This window comes from Pogona vitticeps, chromosome 1, assembly GCF_051106095.1.
Source record: "Pogona vitticeps strain Pit_001003342236 chromosome 1, PviZW2.1, whole genome shotgun sequence".
Classification (NCBI taxonomy): Eukaryota; Metazoa; Chordata; class Lepidosauria; order Squamata; family Agamidae; genus Pogona; species Pogona vitticeps.
Window position 1 is genome coordinate 307,419,914 of NC_135783.1, and position 24,315 is coordinate 307,444,228.

Consider the following 24,315-nt stretch of genomic DNA (forward strand, 5'->3'; position numbering starts at 1 on the left):
AATATACTACCAAGAATTGGTAACCTCCAATAAGCTATGTTCTTGATCTATTATCCAGAGGTATGAATGCAAGGCATGTCATCCTTGCAAACACAGAAAATAGTTGAGCTATAATGAAACATTTCCCTCTCCAATACTCCAACAACATATTTTCTAATGGTAGTTGACCTCTTTTCTCCTCTTTTTAAGCATGGTTATTAGGATCTGCAGTTGTATCTCTGGTAGTTTATCACTTATGCAGCTCTGGTTCTCAATAACTTCTACTTCTCGTAACAGTGCTACTGAAAATGTCTTCATAAACAACTCTGCCACGATAAGAGGCCCAGAGTGAAAAATGTTCCACTGAAAAGTCTACTGAGTTTCAATATATAATACAAACATTTCTGACTTTTAATTTCATCATATAGCTTACAAAACATTTTATTCAGGAACAAATATACAATGATCTGGATTATTTGTTTTTAACAAAATGAAAAGAGGTTGCTGATATAACAACAGTTAAAATTACATTAAAAGTGTTGACAGTCTGGCTTCATGCCTTGAAAGCCAGGAAGTCCAGAGTTAAAACAAAGCTCTGCCAGAGGACATGCTTCCCCCCCCCGCCCTGTATTATGTGTACTTGCTTGGCACAATATGAAATATCATAGACAGAGATTTACTATTAACCAAGTTTGTGTTACGTTGATTTTTAACATTTACCAGAAAAAAAGATTATATGAGAGAAGGCATTTTTCTAAGGTGACTTCATAACAGAGAGGAAAAATGAAAACCACACCTTTCAGCCTCCACATGTCTTCTTTTGTTCAAAGTGCAAGGAGAAGCCATCCGGAAGGAAGAAAGATTATGGCTATCTATAAACTGTTTGACAGACACAGAAACACTGATAATGTTTGGGCTGTGTCTGTATTTTTTGGCTGCTTACATCAGCAGAGGACTGAAGTAAAACAGAAACCCTTGATGTGTTTGTCTAAAGTAGTAGTAGGGTGATCCCAGGCACTAAGGGTTCAACCAGAGTTCAGGGCAAATGTTGCCAGTAGTTTATAGTGCAGGAGAATAAAATTGCTTCCGGATTCGCCTTTTCCTCTAAATTTTTTTTCCATTCTCATTTCTCAGCCATGCTGTCTCAAAGAGTAACTATGTCTGAAGGGAAACAGTCTTTGAGCAAGATACCACGATTGCGATGACAATCCAGCTCCTCAATAAATCCATACCAGTAGATAACCAGTCCTGGGCCAAACCTATATGACAAGGAAAAGAACATACATGAACAATATGTAATTATAACCAAACTTGAGTATATAAATTTGTGAGGCTATAAACAATTCGTATTAATATGGGGATGTGGCCAATAGCAAATCTGTCAGTTTTTCTTTCTTTTTATTTGAATTTAGTGAATCTAGACTAATTCAGACAAAAGATAAACTAAAACAAAGTTCTTACCTATCCCTCACAATAAATTACTTCAGAGTTGTTAAAATATAAACGTTTCCTCTAGCTGAATTATATTTTGCAAGGATGGCATTCCTTGCATTCACTGAAACTGCTTCTAGAATTATTTTATACAATCTGTAACAATGAAACAGTGAAAATGATTTTTTGGGATTTTTTTGCATCATATTTAATAGAACTTATTACTTAGTAGAACTGCTGGATAGCTCCGTGGTTTAGGTCTCTGGCTACGCACCCAGAAGTTGAGAGTTTGATTCCCCACTGGGTCTCCTTGACAGAGGCAACTTTGCAAATACTGTACTTAACTAGAGATGAAGAGTCTGGAATCAAACCGAGATAAAGCAATGGCAGAATGAAGTTGAAAGGCCATGAAAGGAACAGGCCCTCTAGACTGTCAATAGGATAGCTCAGAGCTATAAAGTAGGGTAGGGTGGCTGAGTTGTTGTACCCAGGATGCCAAGGTTTGGAGGACAGAAAGTTGCTGCTGGAAGGCTACATGCTTGCCTATTTGCTGCTTGAAGGGCATGAACCTACTCAGCACAGCACAGAACCAACCATGTGAGGTTGGATCATGGTGTCCTGCAAGGCTGAGAAACCCTGGGCATCAAAATGGCTAGTTAGAGCTCCAAGACAGTTGAAGAGAGTCGGGTCAGAGTAAGGAGATTTGCCAGAGAAAAGTGACATGAGAAGTCAGGACCGACCAGTTACTAACAGGACCTTACAAGAAAGGTAACATAATTAGTATATTCAGAAATCTAGAGCACTGTATACCACATGGAACAACTACTATGTATCTTTTGTTGGAATATTTAATTCCCTTATTATATTGTAAAAACTCTACATAGTTTTTCTTTCTGTATATTTATGACTTGATGACTGAAAACCTGTTGCCTTGCATAGTGAGTCACACAATTTCTTGTTTATTTATTTAAAATATTTTTACCCTGCCTTTCTCCTTAAAAGGACCCAAGGCCACTGAAAAATCTGAGTATTGACTGAAATCCTGTTGCATAGTACAGCAAATGGCAACTAGAGTAGGACCACTGAATCAATAGAACTTATGAAGCAATTGACTCACCAAATCGTCACTGATTTTTTTAAAGCAGGGGCTACAAGGTATTTCCAGCAGCAGAAACAGTATTCACTTGCTGTTATCTGAAATGTTATCTCCTCTTCAGAGGAAGCTATAACTGCAAAATATACCATACTAAAGTTTTTATTCTAAAGAGTTTTTATATTCTGCTTCAAGAATGCCTCGGATATTTACTAAGACTGTCTCTTCCCCACCAGGCAATCTCAGGAAGTAGCCCATGGCCTATTTTACCCATCAGGAAGTTCAGACCCTCAGGCTGGGTTCATAAAGAAGTAATCACTATCAATCATTGCATACAGCAATATGTTTTGCACATCAGTTTCACGTTTTTCCTACTGAGAGCACTTAATTAAAGGGAAGGACTACTTTTGGTGTAGTGTTGCAAGAATTTTACAGTGAAATCATAAATTATGAATGCTAGGTTAGTAAAAGGATGTCTAAATACAGAACAGCCTTCTACATTCTAATGTTACAGCAGGCCATACAACACGAGGCCAAAAAGCTCTTTCTTTCTATGATTTATTGTACAGCATAGTGAACCTGCCAAAAGCAACAGTATAGGATGAGCTGTTAAGAGACCGTATGTACAGGTTCAATGGAATGTCAGGTAATGGTCTGCACACACAGCTGTATTCTTACTAACATTGTAGCTGGATTTTGCTAGTGTTCATTACCATTGAAATGTCTCAGGGAAGCCATAGTAATTTAAATGTCCAAGCTGATATCACAAATATTCAGAAGTGTGGGCAATACTACTCCGTCTTAAATAAAACAGGTTCTTTCCAACATCACCATGGAACAATAGTTCTACAATGTGTAACAGGACAATAGGTGTTAAATTGGAGAAAAGATAGTGGACTTCCTTAACCATTTAGACTGAGTTGAATGTCTTTCCCATATCCAGTGGTTTAAATTTGCCATTTATGGATTTATAACTATCACCTTACAGTGTTTTTAGCAGTAGTAGTCGTGCATAGCTTAGGCACTGCATCCTTTATTCTAAAACTTTAGGTGTTTTAGAATAGGTGCTATATAAAGACTTCTGTTCTGTATTTAGCTGTGCTAATAGTTTTTTCTAAATGTTCACTGGCACTAGGACCAAATTATAGTTGTCTTTAATCAATTTATGTCACAGAGAAATCAAAATGACCTTATTTCCATTTGTACTTTAAGTGAGTTGTCACTGAGATTGTGCTGAAAGTATAACAAAATAGATATTTCTGGTAGTGTACTGTATGCTGGGGCATGGTGGCCTTGCAGGTTAAACTGCAGACGCTTCTGTGCTGCAAGGTCAGAAGACCAGTAGTCGTAAGATTGAATCCACGCGATGGAGTGAGCTCCTGTCGCTTGTCCCAGCTCTTGCCCACCTAGCAGTTTGAAAGCATGCAAATGCAAGCAGATAAATAGGTACCATTATGGTGGGAAGGTAACGGCGTTCCGTGTCTAATCGCGCTGGCCATGTGACCACGGAAACTGTCTACGGACAAACGCTGGCTCTATGGCTTGGAAATGGGGATGAGCACCATGCCCTAGAGTCAGACACGACTGGACTAAATGTCAAGGGGAACCCTTACCTTACCTACTGTATGCTGGGCCATGAATCTAACTTCCCATTTGGCAGAAATGGATGACGTTATTTAGGGTATAAAAGCTCGACACTAAGTACACATGGAAGAATGCCTGTCTTTGCGGCCAGGGGATATATCAGATGACAATCTAGATTCATAAATCATGGTGTTGTAAAGATAAAATAAAGATTCAAGATGATGTTGGGGGTTTTGTGCAGTTATCATGACATAAACAGTCATGCAAAAGCATATAAGACCAATGATACTGCGAGCTATGCAAGTTTCTATTATTTCATTAATTCAACTTCTATACCACTCATCTAGGTGGGTGATTTACAACATCACAGACAAAAACAATAAAAATCAAATTGCAATCATAAAATGACACATTTACAATTTATACAACAAAAATAATAAACTATGAAAATATAGATTACAACACAGTAGATAACAGCTAAGCATTTAAACATTTAAATTGTCAACGAAGAAACAGTAATATGGTAGAATACTAATTTTGGAATGCTATGCCCTAATCTGACACTGGCTTTTTTTTTTTTAAAAAAAAACCTAAAGCAAAGCAAAGCAAACCAAACCACAACACATATGTTATATACTTGAACTTGTCACCTGATCTGAATTAATTGATAGGGATCACACAAATTCACTATTTTTCTTGGAATAATTTAGAAATCATTGGTGCCAATGTACAGCAAAGCTAAAAATATGCTATGCCAGCTGCAAACCCATTCATATATGTATAACCTACACTCTGGGTGTTGAGCATGCATAGGTTGTGCCCATTCTCTGTATGTTCATTTCTGTTATACATTCCCACTTTGGACTTTTCACATAGTATGAGAAACCTATTAGGGTTGTCATAATTTTAAAGTGATTTAACAGTACAAAAAAACCTAGCAAAATAAATTACAATGACCTGGACTTAATAATAACAAGAAACTGGTTACTTTTTAACCATCTCCTTTTATTATCAAAGAAGAAAAAGAAAAGTATGGAAGCAAATGGCACTTTTTAGGCTCGTTCTCAACACTGGCTACTCAATATGTCTTATCTAGGTCAGTGAATCAATTAGAGTTCTTGCTTTTATGGGACAGTGATAGTATTTGCTCAGACTGGAGAGGGCATTTCTTTGGAGAATACTGAATGTTTTTAAACTATTTCTCTTTAAATCAACAGCAGCATATGTGCAACATCAGTACAAACCGTATTCTAATTCACTGTTCAAAACGACTTAAGTTAAGTACTTAAAACTCAAATTAACTTGTTGGCACATTTAGCATTTGGCACAGACTATCTGGAACTCCTGCTGCTAAGCACTAATTTCTCTCTCATTAGCTCGCAGAGTCGGAAAATCACAAACAATACCAGTAGTTAATTATTGCTGCCTTAATTTGAAATGTCATTTAACCTTTTTTCCCCCTTTTATGTCAAAGGAAAGCAGAAAAGGGGTCAAAGATAGAAACAAGAACTACCCTTTAAAATGTGACTTTTTTAATAGATGCAAAGATGTGATATGTGAAGAATCCAACTTAGGGCGTCAAATTACAGGGTAGGTAATAGAAATGTATTTATAGATTAATAATACAGTTTAACAAATTGGTGACTAACCTTTCTTTTGTGTTGACTTTAAAGAAATTTAAACTTAGTAAGGACATGAACTGAAAATGCTAGAACCATTGCTCACTGTGATAAAAGAAGTGGGAACAATCCTGGCAAGTAGGTAAATGCCGAAATGGAACAGAGTGGGAGCAGGCACTTGTTAATAAAAATTTGTGCCAGAACTAGCAAGGTGTGGTGGACAATAATCAGAACAATATTTCAGAAATCAAACCTATCAAAAATTTACTTTCTACTATAGGGCCTGTGTACTGGCAAGGATTAAGGAATGGATTACTCTCAATATTGAGAGGTTGCTTAAGCTGGAGGGACATGGTCTTAGCTTGAGCGGCATGCTTTTCTATGGTACAAACATGCTAAAGATCATAAAGTTTTCAATAATCATATGATATGAAAGTCTTTGCTATAGATTTGGAATAAGACACAAAAGCAAATGTACAGTAAAATTCCGGGTGGGTGTCGCCATTAGATGTACAGTGGTGCCTCGCTTAACGAGCGCCTCGCTGAGCGATGAAATCGCTTAACGAGGTGCTCTGGACCATTGCTGGAGCATTTGCTCAGCGATGGCCCCTATGGCGATTTTTCGCTTTGTGATATTCACTAAGCTATTCGCTTAGCGAATATCGCATAACGAAGCGGGGGAGAACAGCTGATCGGCGGTTCCAAAATGGCCGCCGGAAGGTCCGCGCCGCATTTTCACGCCCTGCACTTGCTTACCGAGGGCACGAAAATGGTGGCGCTATGGAGGAACATCGCTTAACGGTGAGTTTTAAAGCCATAGCTTTTTTATGGCTTTTTTATTCCGTGTAGCGATGTTTCGCTATAGCGAAGGTTAATCCGGAACGGATTAACCTCGCTATGCGAGGCACCACTGTACTGTATTAGTCAACCTTAATGGACTTAACAAAATGTTTGAGGTATAGAGATTTGCCTAAGAAAAATAGGGTGTTAAAGCCTAGAGAGGAGCTAGAGGAACAGAAAGCCTTTCTAGATTGGTGGACGAGATTACAACTAGACTCCAAGTATATAAAACATAAAATAGTGGGCTTTTATGAAGAATAAACAGCATTTGATAAACGACTGTTAGGGACAAGTGATAAAATAATTAAAAGAATGTATGAATGTCTCCTAAATATGAAAATGGAAGATATGGTGAAAGATTGTATGATAAAATAGGCACAAAACATTGGTCATAACATTAATTTAGAACACTAGGCAGACATTTGGCAGAATAGAATTAAACTCACAAAATCAGTAACTTTTGAAGAAAATATATGTAAGATGTTTTATAGATGGCATATGACTCCAGTTAAACTGTCTAAAATGTATGAAAATATCTCTAGCAAATGTTGGAAATGTAAAATACAGGAGGGTACTTTTTATCATATCTGGTAGATATGTAGGGAAGCAAACAATTATTGGAGATCAGTATATGAAATGTTACAAAAAACAGAATTTTGTGTGATACCATTTAAACAGAAACTGTTTTTATTGAAAATTATGCCTGGAATTGTAGATAAAGAAATGACATATTTGATAATACATGTAATTACTTCAGCAAGTATACTATATGAGAAACACTGGAAGAAAGAATAAATACCGTATCATGAGGAGTTGATAGAAAAGATACTGGAAGTGGTGGAGATGGATGTACTAACAGAAGCATTAAATGAAAGGTCATTTCAAAAAGGGCTCAAAAACTGGGAATAATTTTATAACTGGATTCGAAATATGAATTGGAAAGTATAGATAAAATAAGAACGTGAAGGTCCAAGGGAATGGAAGGAGTAGTAACTATACATACTCTGGTAAAAATTGCTAAATGGTTTCTTTTTATGATCTTCCTTTTTAGCATAATTGTGCAAGAATACTCTTTTGGTCTCTGGAATTTTACCCCTTCCCGATCCTTACCTATTCCCCCCCGAATCCCCTGTACCACTATCCCAATTCCTATTCCCATTCAACATATTATTTTGAAAAAAATACTTTTTTATTACTCCTTTGTTGTTGTTGTTTAGTCGTTTAGTTGTGTCTGACTCTTCGTGACCCCATGGACCAGAGCATGCCAGGCCCTCCTGTCTTCCACTGCCTCCCAGAGTTGGGTCAAATTAATGTTGGTTACTTCAGTGACATTGTCCAACCATCTCATCCTCTGTCGTCCCCTTCTCCTCCTGCCTTCACACTTTCCTAACATCAGCATCTTTTCCAGGGAGTCTTCTCTTCTCGTGAGATGGCCAAAGTATTGGAGCCTCAGCTTCAGGATCTATTACTCCTTTAATGCTTCCAAATCAGCTGGAACAGAATGGTATAGAATGGCAACTTCCTAAACCAACCAAATTCATGACACACACATGACTGGATGAGACAGATTCAGCAAGACATAAAACACCCCAGGAACAGCATTCATTCTGGGAAGAAAAGCCACATTGCACAAACAACCTAAAACCACAACCCATGATTATAGCAGCCCAACAAAATCACCTCTTCCAATCAGACCAAAGTGGACTGATGTAACAAGCCTTGTCTCTAGGAAACACATTCCAGTATCTATTCAGGACAGAAAATTGGTATTTCAGAAACGCCTAGAACATCAACCAGCAAATGGGATAAACCAACCAAATTCACAACTCACATATGACTAGATGCAAGTGACAGAGCAAGTCACAACACACCACCAAGAGCTACATTCCAGTATCCTTTCAAGTTGGAAAATCCATATTCTAGAAAACAGTCTAGAACAGCACTGTCTGAATAGGATAACTAAAAGAAATTCACCTGTCCCAACAGACTAGATGGGACTGTTGGAACAAGGGACATTCCCAAGAACCTTACTGGAGTAGTGATGCCAGAGGGAGAAGAAACCATATTTTACATGCTGTATTTCTCCATGTCTTTTCCTGTACTTTTCCACTGTCAATGCATTTACAATTACCAGGCCTTCTAGGCCCCAACTTTGGAAATTCACACCTAGCTGATAGCACCAGTCGATAGTATTTATGGCCCACTTAGGAAAACAAAGGAGCCCTCTATTCTACCCAAAGATACCATCCGAAGGTAACAAATGGCCCGATGGCCAGGCATTGGAATGTCAGAGGAGGAAGGCAGCGATAAGGGATACTTCTGTTCCCAGACTTTGAGGCGCATCTTGGGCACAGGTCAGGGAAACATCATGCATATTTTCTAGTGACCAATAGATTAGCTCAGTTAGCACCTTTTCTCCAATCAGAGTTTGGATCCAAACTTGGGGTACAGATGACCAATAGAAATGTACTACTTTATGGCTCTTTGTTTGTATCATTATAAAATGGATGTACATGCATCTCCTTGTGGTCTCCTCTGCTCTTAAGAGAAGTCCCAGCTGACCATTTCTTTGCTGCTATTCAAATAAAATTGGGTCTTTGGTTCAGCTGCCTTGCATCTTAGCCTGTTGTCCTTGCCGGAAATCTTGAACCCAGAATTGCCAGGCAACAGTACCAATTCAATTCCATTTTTTACCAAGCCAGATAATCCTGGAGTGATATGTCTCTGAGCTGAATTCAGCATCAAGAGAAGCAGATGTCTTATCCAAAAAGGACAGGGGCAATGTTATTACTTCTGAATGTCAGAAGCACTGCTTAGTCAAAGAGACCAAATACTGGAATATCAGAAGACTTCTGATCACTGCAGGATCCCTGTTCAGTGCCATGGCCTTTGCTTTACAATGTCTCCCTTGTTGCTATGCTATTTAACATGTATGGTAAACTCTTGATCACTTGTGGTTTGTGAGTTTTGTGTCACTGACACAGGTTATATCCAATACTTATAACGCTGTTCAGTCAACATACAGGCAGCCAGAGAAGGAACATACTAGCCTCACCCCCCTGCAAAATGGCTCTCTGTTTCAAGAAACAGAACTTCTGCTGTGTCTGGAGGTTCTTCATACTATTGAAATCTCTCATTTTTCAGAGTTCTAGATTAGGAGGAATACCTCCATGCCTAGAGAACTCTCTTCAACAGATGATTGCTTTCCACGTAAGAGTGATGGCAGATTACTCCTTCTCATGGATTCAGCTTAATCCTGTTCTGAATGTTTGACCAGGGCTTATGACTTATTTCCATTTCATTCTAGAAAGGCTGTCAAGCTCATATTGGATAGAGAAAAAAATATTAGAAAATCTTCCCTGGATCAGAATCATAGTCCAGCACTCTGTTCCCACCATGGTCTTTAGATGCCATTGGGGGGCCACAGTACTCTGCTTCACTGGATGATTCTGGCTCATATTATGACACAGCAGGAAAACCTTAATGTCCGCTTTCTCTACATACCTAGGACCAAAATACTTGGGGAACCCTAGTATCACAGAATCTTTTACGTTTTTAAAAAAAATCTTTTGACTTAGAAAGTCCTGTTGTGCGCTTTAGGAAGTATTGTGCCATGTTTTGAGGGTCCCTTTGTTAAAAAACTGGCCACCAGAGGTTGTGAGGGGACAGAAGCATAGGAACAGTCTCTGAACTCCAGAGACAGGTTTCTGTGGCACTCAGACCAGTATGAATAACTTTGTATATCTCTAACATATATTCCTTAACTTGCCATCTATCTAAACTATGAAGCTTCAAATATTATAGGTCTCCTTCACAGCAGAGTTGCTTTAGCCTCTTAATTGCTTTGTATCTAGACTTGTACACAGTATTCCAGGTTTGGTTAGTACATAAAAATATAGAGATCTGCCTTAGACTGTCAGATCATTGCTTCATCTAGGCCAGTATTGGCAATTCTATGAAGCATCAGTTCTTGAGGTTTTCAGGCAGGATTCTTTCCTACCTCAACCTGGAGACCCCTGATATTCTTTGCTAGTCCCCCACCCATCCCACTGTTAACCAGGCCCAAACTTGTTTAGCTTCAGAAATCCAATGAAATTGGTCTGTCCAAGGTGGCATGATAAATTTATATAAAATAAATATGAATAATTTTTGCCAATGTCCCATTTCTTGGCCAAGAGAGGGTCTCTTGACACAAAGAGACTGCCTGTCAAGGAATCAGTATTATCCAAAAGAATTCTTACCTCCAGCATAAGAATGAGATAACTGTTTTGGTTGCCTTGTCCACATTTTATGCAAAATACATTTGCACAAAACTAGTATCTTTATTTTTTGTGAAGCTCAGCACATGCAACATGCATAGCAGTACAGACTGAAAGATTATTTAAAACAACAACAAATAAGACAGCCTGATTGTGGATTGTTGTTAAAGGTTGATTACAAACAATCTGTGCAATGCTTCTCCTTGCTAAAAGTCATGGAATGAGGCAGCAGTTAATCATAAAAATGCACAAAATCTTGCTGAAACAGAACAGCAAAATTTCACCATCTTGCAGGCTGAGGTTTTTTTAAAAAAAATTCTCCTTCAAAAGTGAGGTTTAACATCTCTTGTATAAATACATTATGACATTGTTTGTGATTAATTTCCTTAAGGTTCCCAATATTCAGGCTCACATCAATAATACAATAGGAAGATGTTCTAGACTGAAAATGGAGTAGGTACAGTGTTTCCCCGAAAATAAGACAGGATCTTATATTAATTTTTGCTCCAAAAACGCATTAGGGCTTATTTTCAAGGGATGTTTTATTTTTTCATGTACAATCTACATTTATTCAAATACAGTCATGCCATCTTCTTCTGGTTGCTGCACAATTGTGGAAGGCGGGCTTCACTTAACCAGGGCTTATTTTTTGGGTAGGGTTTATATTATGAGCATCCTGAAAAATCATACTAGGGCTTATTTTCAGGTTAGGTCTTAATTTCAGGAAAACAGGGTAAGTATTAACAAAGTAATAAAGAGTGCAGAGAAGGCGGAGCGCTAGATCAGTGGTTCTCAAACTGGGGTCCCCAGATGTTCTTGGACTGCACTTGCTCCCACTTGCTGTATCTGGGAGCCCAAGGACATCTGAGGACCCCAGTTTGAAAACCACTGCTCTAGATCACTGCAGGTGTATTGTATAACATAGGAGTCGCTTTACAAAAATAGCCCTGAAAATTGATTTGTATTTAGGTAAGAAACTTCTGATCAAAACTAGACTCAGTTTTCCCATGCTTGGAATCACTCGGTGAATTGTGGTGAGCAGAATAAGGCATCCTATAGACCATCTTGACTGCTGCCATTGGTTGTCAACATTCAGGCTCCTCCTTGCTATGTAAAGCTTCTCATCCCTTTTCCTGCTGGCAATGTGGGGATGATATTGTACAGCAATATAAGGCAATTTCCTGGCATTCTGAATGGTGGATACAGAAGCACAGTATCACATATTCATAAATTGGAGGGTTGGTGTTTTTTTTTTTTAATAATTGAATACATACATATACAGTGGTGCCCCGCAAGACGGGCACCCCATCTGACGATAAAAGAGAGGCCTCTGCAAAAAGGTGGTCCGGCTTGGGCTCGCTCCCCCGCCACCCGCCCGTTTCCCTTTTCCTCTCCCTCCTCCTCCTGCCGCTGCCTGCTCACCGTCTTCCGCTCTTCCTTGCCCTCTCGCTGCCATGCTGCCCATGTGCGCCCTCGCCCGCCACCCACCCGTTTCCCCTCTTCCTCCTCCTCCTGTTGGGGGGTCGTCTTATACGGCCGGTCGCCTTGTGCACCGGCAAATACGGTAGTTTCCAATATTATTCTCTTGGATTGGGTCCTAACATACAGCAGTTCCACTGTGCAATTCCTATTTACCATTACAGTTGTTCATCTGCACACTTGTTTAGCTTTAAAAAATATTAAGTATCCGTAAGCCTAAATGTCCTTGATGGAATTAAAGGGACTGCCTTAGGAATAATAATAATAAAATAACTCTACAACTTTGGCACTTAGTCATGCACAATAAAGCAGAACATATTTTACAATTTTATTTTCTTACTGATGTTTTTAAGTGATGATGGTAAAAAAGTGACAAGTTATAGAGTTATGCACAGATTGTGATTTTCCCTATTATTTGTATAACAAGGAAACAAAAGGTCAAAGGATGTATGGACTTCTACCTCTGAAGGAGGTTTGGCCAAATTGCATGTACAAAATAGTAATACTTTCCTCTACTAAGTAAGTCCTTTTCTATTTTTACACTCCTTCATGTCTGCTAACCTATGCTTGAAACGCTATAGCAAAAATAAAGCTGCCTGCTGTCTAATTTCTCCAGGTTTCAATGACATACCATCACTGTGAAGAGTCCAAAACAAAACATTTTGTTAAGCTTGTAACTGGCTGACTTTAAAGGAATGCCAGGCTGTGAACTGCCAAAGTGACAGAAAACGAGAGACAAGTTATTGAGTAAGGTTAAACTGAGGTCCAGGCAGCCCAAGTGCTGGTCAACTCATCTTACCATTAGGTGATTAATTACTGTTTATTTTTAGAGCTTGAACTAACAGGCCATCCTGGGGCCAATGCAAGATGATATTACCTGGATAATTTCAGAGTGCCTTGGGCCAGCACTAAGGTCTTCACCTTTTTTTCCCTGGCAGCTGCTGAGCAGACTACAGCCTTGCCAGGGTGGTAAGATGTGCCAAATAGAAGATGTCCCCCACTAAGTATGTTGTCTTGCATGATTTCAAGATGGAGTGGCAAGGTCTTAAATAATGCATTATTTCCTGGAGCCAAGGCCAAAATGGTGTTCCCTACAAGGCTTCTTGCCTGGGGTCAATTCAACTTCTAGCCAGAGGAAGTATTCCCCCTGCTGGTTTTGTATGACTGATCTTAAAAGAGCCAGCACAAGATATACTGTATATTGCATTAATGCCTCACCACCTGCATCCAAATATTCAACAAGGTATTTGCAACTGCTTACAATCAAGTTTTCAAAAAGCATCTGTGCACATTTCATGGAGTAAGGTAAGAACTGTGGATTGGATGTTTTAATAAGAAAATATATTATGTTAAGCTATAGGTTGAATAAAATTTTTACTGCACTTTCAACTCAAAGAGGACACTACAAAATAATAATTGCAAAAGTTAGAGAACATAAAATGTATTGCATTAACATTCTTGAATAGTCTGATGATTCAAGAGTTAGGAAATGAGACACAGTCTATTATAATCGGAAGAAACAAGTATGATTACCATCCAGAATCTAGAGCTACTACTCTAGGAGCTTATTAGGTTGGATAGTATTTTTTTTCTTCTGCCTTTTTTAAGATGCGGAATTAGATGACTGTCCAGATCATACAGAACACATGAACTCCAAACAACTAGATTTAAGAAAGCAAAACCTTTGCCTTTACCAGTTAAAGGCAATGATGAAATTGTACTCCTTGAAATTGTACAAGGTGTATACATTCTGCGGATAAATAGGGCTTTAATTTCTAAAACTGTCAGTCTTGGACTCTCCACTAGCTTTACTTTTACATTTACATTTTAAAGCATATTTTAAAAGCATGCCTAATAGATTAAGCATTATTTTTAACCAAGTTCAAAGTGAAGCTAGGGGAACCTGTAGCTTTGCTCATACTACCTAATTTCACTATGGCAACAGGAGAAAAATGATAAATTCAAGAGATTAAAAGACCTATAATTCCAGCTGAAGGAGTAAAAGTAAAAATTAAAATTCATTTGTAATTCTTCTTAATTTATGCCACCACAGACTTGTTAATTTCAGGATCCTCAGTTGTGTAAGACATTGATGTTAATAGGACAATATGGTATAGGGAAAATTTGCTTAAGCATTGTTTTCTCTTCAAAGTACTTATTTATTCTTGCTTAATACACAGGTATATAGTTATGTGCAAAATTATGGAAATATTGCTTTAAATAGGCTTTTGCTTTTAAATACTGTTATTAAAATTACTTAGGACACTTCGATAATTCTAGGAGATGGTAGATTCTTCTGTTACATAAAAGTGCATGGTTTCTTGGGTAATACTGCTGGAGCATGTCATTGTTTCTGGGAAAATCAGCTGATTGATCTTATAAATGTCTCAGTTATGCAGAAGACTATGTCATGGCTGTGCTAAAAACAGAATAACAAAACGTAATCAGTAGGTGGGACGTGTTCATTTTGGGAAGGCAACACAGTTTATGAGCTATAATAAAAATCAGCAAATAAATATTATATGAAAAACTATCACAAACTTATAATAAAAGTCTACAAATCAAAACAAGAAATATATGTGGAATCCAATCCTATACATGTCTACACCATGTTAGTGGTGTAGTTAGCACCACTAACTACAAAGGGGAATCTTTTGAACATAGACTTTGTAGAAAAAAATCAACAAAAATTTATTTCTAAATCAGACAGCACATTCAATTCAAAGCAGCTTAAAGTACACATTGAAGATTAAAGCTATACGCCAGAAATTCAAATCACAACTTAGGGTGGCCACTTATGTGTCACCAAAAAGAAGGGCAAGGAGGAGGAAAGGTCAAGTGGAGATTTGAAGTTTGCCGTCATTAGTATGCTGATGATACGCAACTCTATCTCTCCTTTTCTTCTTCAGCAGGGGAAGCTGTGCAGACCCCAGAACGTTGCTTGGCTGTGGTTATGGACTGGATGAAGGCAAATAGGCTGAAATTGAATCCTGACAAGATGGAGATCCTGTTGTTGGAAAGGCATCCTCATCAGTTAGGGAGCCTGCTTTCTCACCTTGATGGGGGTCACACTCCCCCTGAAGGATCAGGTGCGAAATCTGGGTGTGCTTCTGGACCTGGCCCTCTCGATAGAGAAACAGATCCTGGCTGTGACCAAATCTGCCTTTTTCCATTTGAGGCAGATTGCATACTAATAATCCCTAATAACACTGGTTCATGTGTTTATAATCTTGAGGGTTGACTATTGTAATGCTCTCTACATGGCGCTGCCCATGAAGGTGGTTCAGAAGCTGCAGCAAGTGAAAAATGCAGCAGCCAGGCTGGTCACACATACATCTAAATTTGACCATATTGCACCTGTCTTGGCTCACCTGCTCTGGTTGCCAGTATGCTTCTGGGCCAAATTCAAGGTATTGATGCTAACTAATAAAGCCCTTTACAGTTTAAGACCTTGCCACCTGTCAGAACGCCTCTCCCTCAGGTCATCTTCCTGTCCCACCTGCACCACCCAGTCTTTAATGTTGTGGGTGGCCACTCCAAAAGAGGCCCGGAAGGCATCAACCACAAACTGGGTCTTTTTGGTAGTGGCCGCTCCGCTCGGGAACTCTCTTCCTGTGGAGGTGCAACTGGCCCCCACCCTCCTGAGCTTCTGCAAGCAAATTAAAACCTGGCTTTTTACCCAGGCCTTCCAAAGCACCACCCTTTTCTGAAATTATGCTGGCCTGTTGTCTGCCATCTTATGCCCCAGATAGGCGGTTTTATGGTGGGGGCAAGGTTTACTTGTTTTCTTTTTATATGTTTTTAATATTATTTTGTACACTGCCCAGAATAGCGCATGCTCACTATTTATTTATTTATTTATTTATTTATTTATTTATTTATTTATTTATTTATTTATTTATTTATTTATTTATTTATTTATTTATTTATTTATATCCCGCCTATCTGGTAACATGACCACTCTAGGCGGCTTACAAAGTCAAATACAATAACAGAATAATAACAGCAGCAATAAAACTGATATAAAAACTTCAAGATGGGAAAAATGAAAATGAACTACAAAGAAAAGAGAAGAGAAAAGCTAATATTAACTGGAAGGGAAGGCCTGCCTGAACATCCAGGTTTTTAGTTGACTTTTTAAAATGCCCAGCGAGGGGGCAGCGTGAATCTCTGGAGGAAGATTGTTCCAGAGGCGAGGAGCCACCGCCGAGAAGGCCCAGTTTCTTGTTTTTTCCTTCCGGGCCTCTCTCGGCATCAGGCTCCTCAGCCTCACCTCCTGGCTCGCACGAGTGACACGAGTAGAACTTGGTGGGAGTAGACGTTCCGCCTAATATCGAGGTCCTAAACTGTTTAGGGCCTTATACGTGAGCATCAACACTTTGAAGTTGATGCAGAACCGAATGGGCACCCAATGCAATGTGGCCAGAATAGGAGAGATATGTTGGAATTTTCTCACTCCCATCAGGAGTCTGGCCACAGCATTCTGCACCACCTGGAGTTTCCGCGGCAACCTCAAAGGCAGCCCCACATAGAGCAAATTGCAGTGGTCTAATCTTGAGATTACAAGCGCATGTACCAAGGTTGTGAGCGCCCCCACATCGAGATAAGGTCGCAGCCGGGCTATCCACCAGAGATGAAAAAGGGTGGTGCAGACCACAGACGCCACCTGGGTCTCCATGGTGAGCGCTGGGTCCGGATGGATCCCCAAGCTGCGAACCCCACTCTTTGCGGCCAGGGCCATCCCCGAAACGAGAGGGAGTCACCCAGCCCTCCAATGGTGGGGGCACCCACCCTCAGCACCTCCGTCTTGTCCGGGTTCAGCCTCAGTACCGAGATAGACACCTTCTGTTGCAGTTCCAAAGGCGTCCTTCACCATGACAGCAAAAAAGATCCCGAAAAGTGTTGGTCCGAGGACACAGCCCTGTTTCACTCCGCTTCAGATGTCAGAGGGAACTGATGTTGAGCCATCAAAAACTACAGTGCCCTTCATTCCCTCATGAAAGGCCCTGATGATGTTAAGGAGTCAAGGTGGACATCAAATCTTGGGAAGTATTTTAAAAAGGCCATCCCTGCTAACCAAATCAAATGCCTTTGTGAGATCTATGAAGGCCACAAAGAGTGGCTGTTGTTGTTCCCTGCATTTCTCCTGCAACTGTCTGAGGGAGAATACCATGTCAGTGGTGGATCTATTAGCTCAAAATCCACATCTGGGTGCTACTTAGCCTCTTAATTCATATGGAATCAGTAAGGGTGCTTCACACTTGAATTCCCAATTTTGGCTTTATTTTTGTAAAATAAATCAAGACTGCACTGGTGCTGTAATACCAGTGCAATGGAAGTTATGTTTTCCTCCTCACTGCAGTTGCTCAGAAACTCAGATCTATGCATCTGAGTCTTAGGTAGGATCCAGGAAGTGAGATGAGAGAGACTGACTCCTCTTGACTCCCCTGTTTTTTATTCTGAATCTGTTCAGTCAGTGGATGTGTTCTGCTGGGGCCTAGCCACAGTATGCAGTTATTCCCAAACCCAAAAATCTTTGTTTCAGTGATCCTCCTGAACCATGGTGTCTAATCCTGATTTGGAGAAATTACTCAAACTCTTGATTGTAAGTTTGAACATAATAATAAACCTTTGTTCCACTTAAAATGGAAGTACAGAATTAAGCCTTGAGCCTCGGGATAAAAGGGTAGAAGAGGAAGACAAAGGAGTATATGAGCTGTTTTTCCATACATAACAGCAAGGCTGTTATATAAAAAGGTTCCTAGATGCAGGAAAATACATTTTTTTCTAAGCACTGTGCTTGCATTATGTTCTGATCTACTACATCATCCATATATAATGCCAAGTGGAAATTTATGTTTATCAACAAATGCAATAGTATGAATTTTATCAAACATGTATTTATGTTTACATACTTTTTGATGTACATAAGACTCACCACCCTATCTGGAATAAACAGATACAATTCACTGTGTTCATAAACATAACCAACGACTTATACAAATACCAACAATTCCTAAATAGAACATAAAGAACAACTAACTAACAGATAGTTATACAACAACTTATTTGGCTACTAGTTTGTGTTAATGGCTACCTTTTTGTAAACACAAAAGCAGTTACTCAATATGTGAGCATCCAGGAATTTATTAGTATGTCAGAGTGAAATCAGTATGTCACAGAAGTCAAGGGCAAAATTTCTTGTGCTGATAATTGTTCAGGATTTAGTATTTCATAGAAAAGTTTATATGAGGGGTCTTTTTCATACAATATACACAATCAAGTTAAAGTCTTTAACCCTAGCACATACTCAATAGAAATATGCAACTAATTCAACTTTTCTGATATATGTACTTATATCACACACAAGTGTTTGCAAATATGTTTGTTGCAGCTATACTTTACATTTTCAAGCACACAATTTTAAAGAATTAGAAATATATCTGGGGAAAAACATTATGAAAAGTTCCTCAATAGTTGAAACATGAAGAATCACTGCTGTGTCTGAGCGTTTATGAGGACAGCAGCTGCCATTACATAAACATACTCTCTGTTAATAGATTGTTTGTGCACTTGATAGATATAATGCTAATATAATCAGTGGCAATAAGAAACCATACAATTGGCTGCTGGCATAGCTAATCAGAGCCTCTAGTTTTCACAAGGGTCAAGTTTCAGAAAGATGTCGACTAAAGGCCTTTTGACCTCCATGAGACCTCAGACATCCCAGACTTGCATTCTGATAAACAGGCTGGAACGGCGAGTGCAAATCAGTAACATGTGCCCTTCATTAATAGAACACATGGCTTTAAAATTAAATGCAATGTGATCAAGTGCTTCAGGATATTTTAACAGTTAAAAGAAAATGGGGCCAGATAAAATGCTTAGCTCACATCTTTTATGCCTTGCTGCCCTCCCCACTTATAAACCTGGAAAAATTCAATTGTATTGTATTTCTTTAAAATTTGCTAGGAAAACAAGTGGACTTAATTATTTCATTGTTGATTCATCTAGAGGAACAGAAAATGTGTGTTTTTCTGCAACATGTGCCACCCGCATGTGGGACGTTATTACATCCAAGTAACTGATTATGATGGTGGTGATTATGATGATGATAATAATAATAACAATAGCAATAATAATCTTTTTAATTATGTAAACTGCTTTGAGTCCTTTTAAGAAGAAAGATGGGCTAAAATATTTTAAATAAACAAATAAATAGTTATGTCCAGATCATTAATATAACATATAGGCATTTCCACACACATACTGTATATGACAATCTTATGCACAATTCTACACTCAGATATAAGAAGCACTGAGTTAAAGGAAATTACACAGGTAAATATGTATGGGGCTCTAGCACCAGTGACGATATAATTTGGAAACAACTCCTAAATTAATACATTTTTCACTATTTCTTTTGGTCACACTAACAAAGATAAGTATGATCAAATATGGGCCCAGGTTTTAGAGAAAATGTATTCCTGTTCAACAGATGTCCAAATAAACACAATGGAATAAAGATGATGACCATCATGCTCTGTTTGTATACTTTTCAGCTGACCCTGAGAACAATATGCAAATGTCCATAACAGAATTCTATTCTATATATCTCTGTAAAAGCCTTTATGTTCAGCATCAATCACAATGTTTTTCTGGATAGCAGCAGCATATATTAATTGTATGCACGTAAAACTATATCCTGCAATGTTGGTGCTATTTTATATGAAGGCAAGTTAGACTGAAACTTTTCCACAAAGTACTGTACAGCTGCAGTATGCAATCTTAATTAGTACGTGCCATTCCCTGTAATGACAAATTAAGAAGATGCCACAGAACTGTAGCCAAAACAAGGCAAGTAAAAGTCAAAAAGGGAGGTGTCAGCATGTATATAAGAATCCTGAGGCTTGCAGAACTATAAAAAGTATTGAAGAAAATAAAATCTTACCCAAACATATTACTGAATATATTCAGGGGCCACAAAGTGTGTAGTGCCTGCTAGGAAGAGAAAGTGACAGAATAGTTCTGTGTGAGACAGAGAGAGATGGTCTATTCCTCAAGAGAACATGGCTGGCTAGAATAATGATGAGGAGCACACCACAGTGCAATAATTTGTTCCAGGTGTTGTGTGTTATATATTTTTGTCTGTATACACACAACCAGCAAGGAATTAAACAAACTAACTTTTCAATTTCACCACCTATGGTTGAAATTGCTCTGGTTTGGTTGTGGTCAACTGGCATGGCTTACTTTCACTGGTTCATTTCCAGTCCATCTGATAATATTTAGATACGCATAATGATAATGATTTGTGAAATGCAATAGAATACTCATTGACAGACACCTATGTATATGTTGAACTTGACCTTTAGATTAAAAAAAACAAGGTAAGTTCCAGTTCCAGCAACAATTTCAAAATGAAATTAAAGTATCACAACAACATGAGGCACAAAATTTGCAGGGCAAGTAACTCCATTAACCTCTACATTCCACTGGGCTGTTCCTCAAGTGCAATGGATTGTGGTCTTACAGCAGAAACAACAAAAAGTCTCCTTCGGCACCTTAAAGACTAACTCATTTTACTTGACACAAGCTTTTGTATATTTGACTGTACTCCTTCAGAAACATTCTTTAAAAAAATTTCAGAGACAACCACATTAGTTTGATCCAGCAACAGCAAAAATAAAAGTATAGTGGCATTTTTAGGACCAACACATTTACTTCAATGTGAGCTTTCTTGGATTGCAATCTGTTTCTTTAAACACTTCCATTTAAAAGTGAATTATAATCCATTAACACTCACGCTGACACAAACTTTTAGTCTTAGTGCTGCCAGTATGCTTTTGCTTTTCATTTCTTTTTCTTGTTCAGAAACCTTTGAATCAGCATTCCTTCACCCTTGCTTATTACATAAGATCTTGAGGATGGTGGAAATCTATATATATCCTTCACTGATCTCTTCATTTTGTCCTTTTCTTTGTGTCTGTAGGATACAACCAAAGTCCTGCCAGTTGAAGTGCACCGCAAAAAGAGTGGAAGGTGCAGCAAAATATTGCACCTTCCTCATGTCAAAAATCTGTTTTGATTCCAGTTCAACATTTCTAAACAGTGTTTATAACAGTGGTTAAACTGCAGTACTCTGTTCAGGACCTGAGCTTGATCCTGATGGGCTCAGGTGACTGGCTCAAGGTTGATTCAGTCTTCCAAGGTCAATAAATTGAATACCCAGCTCACTGGGGAGGGGCAATGTGTACAGCAAAGGACAGAAGGGACCCCCTCACCACTGCAGGAATATACTGGATACCTTGCAGTTGTGGACAGGTACATATTGGAACCACAAAACACAGCATTCACACCACAATCAAAGAGCATGAGAGACATTGCAGATTAAAACACCCGGAAAAATCAGCAGTATCTGAACATGCCCTAAAATAAGCTGGACATGAAATTCTATTTCAAAATACTGAAGCACTGGACAACACCAGCAATCTGTATGTTAGACTGCACAGGGAAGCCATTGAAATCCATAAACATAAACAAAACTTCAACAGGAAAGAAGAATGCTTGAAACTTAACCCAACCTGGTGGCCCGTTCTGAAAAATGCAACCTGCAAAAGGTCAACAAACTCTTACTCGGCCACAAGGGCCAGAGATCATTTCACAAAAAAGACCAGTTAAGAACACCCATCAACCACACTGACAGATAATCTCTCCCTCTCCCCCTCCCTCATCACAACAAAAACATGCTAATCACCCTATCTCCAGAAAAAAGACAAAAGCTGTTCCCAGTTATAAATACCATCCAACAAACACCAACAGAGCATGGACAGAGTTCCTACTCCCATCCTCTGTAGATGTCGGCCACAGAGACTGGCGAAATGTCAGGAAAAACAACCTTCAGAACACGGCCAAAGAGCCCGAAAAACCCACAACAACCATTAGATCCCGGCTGTGAAAGCCTTCACGAATACAGTTGGTAGAATAATGACTTCTTAAGAAATATGAATCATCATCTACGTACCAGTGAAAGTACTGACTTGTCTTAAAGTCAGTACTCTGACAAGAGTAGAGTAAAAGAAGGATCTAGCATTCCTTCTCTAAGGGGTGAAGACACAAAACTCCCTGCTGCATCTCCTTCCTTAACAAATTGTCTTTTCTTTCCCGAACCAACTTGTTAGCACAATATAATGTTTGGAAGCCAAAACAATAAATCCACTAATATAATAAAATGTAGGGACACCATTAAGACAAAAAAATATGTTAGTGATAGTATTAATGGACTGCCATTCTCCCTCTTCTTAGAAACTGTCCCACTCTTTACTCTCTCAAAAATCATACAAAACATTGCAATTTATAAAGGATAAGTGGATCCCTCTTTCAGTTAAATTTAGTTTAGACATGGTTCTGTTTGTCTCCAGTTGATAGTTGATGAAAAACTGAATTCAGGATTTTGACTCTATTTCTGTCACTTTTTATTTTTGCTTCTTGCAAGTGTTTCTTCTGTTATCCATCTAGGTTCTTCTTTTCTTTTTTCCTACAGGAATTATCTTTTTTTGCATTTTCTCCTAATAATATCTCTGATTTCAAGTTACAGTTCTTCTGGCTTATGGTCAGTTGAATTTAGTAATGCAAACCTGTTTCTTGTGTGGACTTTAAATTCATCAGGAATGTTGTTTAAATTATATTTTGGCACTAAGTTTTTTTAAGTATTCTTCTTCAGCTTTACTCCAATGCTGGGCATTAACAGTTCATCATCCATGTTCCACAATCTGCTCCTGGTCTTGTTTTGTCTGGGAGAATACAGTTTCTCCATCTCCTACTTCCAATTATGTAGTCCATTTGGTTTCTATATTGACCATATGGTGATGTCCACATGTAGAGCCATTTGTTTGATGGCTCAACATGTGGAAGCATGTATTTGCGATAAACAGGTTGTTGGCATTGCAGAACTCTATGAGTCATTATTCTACTTCATTTCTTTCCCCTAGACCAAATTTTCCAACAGTATTTGCTTTTTCCCTACTTTTGCATTCTAGTCACCTATGTTTATAAGCGTGTCTTGTTTTGGCGTTTGATCAGTTTCCTTTTGGATGCTTACATAAAAACATTCCGTTTAATCTTCTTAAGCATCAGTAGCTGAAGCATAGACTTGGAGGATGGTTATGTTGATAGGTTTTCAATGGAGTCTGAGATTATTTGCTGAGATCTTGCATTATAACCTTAACTTTCTCTGCTATATTTTGCCTCAGTATTAAAGCCACTCCACTGTCTCAGCACTCCAGAGCAGACTGTTTTGTAGTTGTCTGATTGAAAATATCCCATTCCAGTCCATTGTAGTTCATTGATACCAAGCACTGCAATACTTATACGTTCCATTTCTTGCTTTAGTTTCCAGTTTATCTTGATTCATACTTCTCACATACCATGTTCCAATTGTATATGTTGTGTAGCACTGGACTTTCCTTTCACCTTTGCACACATCAGTCACCAGACATCCTTTGGGCTTTAGCTTAGTTGTGCCATTACCAACAGAGCTATTTGTACTTGTCCTTTGCTCTTCCCCAGTAGCTTAGTGCTTCCCAACATGGAGTCTCACATTCCAGCACTATCTCTTGTTTCATTTTGCACTGTGTCATCATAAGGTTTTCATGGTAAGGGAAGTTCAGTAGGACGTTACCATTGTCATCTATTGCCAGGACTAATAAAAGATAGCTTGAGTGTCACCACCGATTTTTCTTCTGCCAATGTCACCTACAGCTATTGCTGCTGCTCAGTAGCTACTTTGAAGTCAGGGGATGCAACTTAGTCTGGTGTATCAGCTGTGAAAGTGTACCCTATAGCTGAAATATTCTCATTATGTTCAGGAAATAACAGTAATGCTAGGAAAAGTTGAAGGCAGCAGGAAAAGAGAAATGCAAGTATGAGACAGACTGTCTTAGTAAAGCAAGTCACAGCCATAGGTTTGTAAGAGGTGAGCAAGGCTTTTAACAATGGGACATTTTGGAAGCCACTAATTCATAAGGTTTCC

At 38.7% G+C, this 24,315-nt stretch overlaps 1 protein-coding gene across 5 annotated transcripts in view; it reads right to left on the minus strand.

The window, feature by feature from the left end:
- Positions 1–367: 367 nt before the first annotated feature.
- CDIN1 (CDAN1 interacting nuclease 1) overlaps positions 368–24,315 on the minus strand; it is a 186,888-nt gene continuing 162,940 nt past the window's right edge. For 4 of the 5 annotated variants that reach the window (XR_012082578.2, XM_020809828.3, XM_020809827.3 and 1 more), the window contains one exon: positions 368–1,238. Coding sequence is in view for 4 of the 5 variants with exons in the window: in XM_020809828.3 (XP_020665487.1) it covers positions 1,124–1,238 (115 nt within the window). In the remaining variant the exon portion in view is untranslated. Of the gene's footprint in view, positions 1,239–20,235; positions 20,286–24,315 lie in introns of all 5 variants that reach the window. The other variant, XM_072986315.2, reaches the window with a different exon arrangement.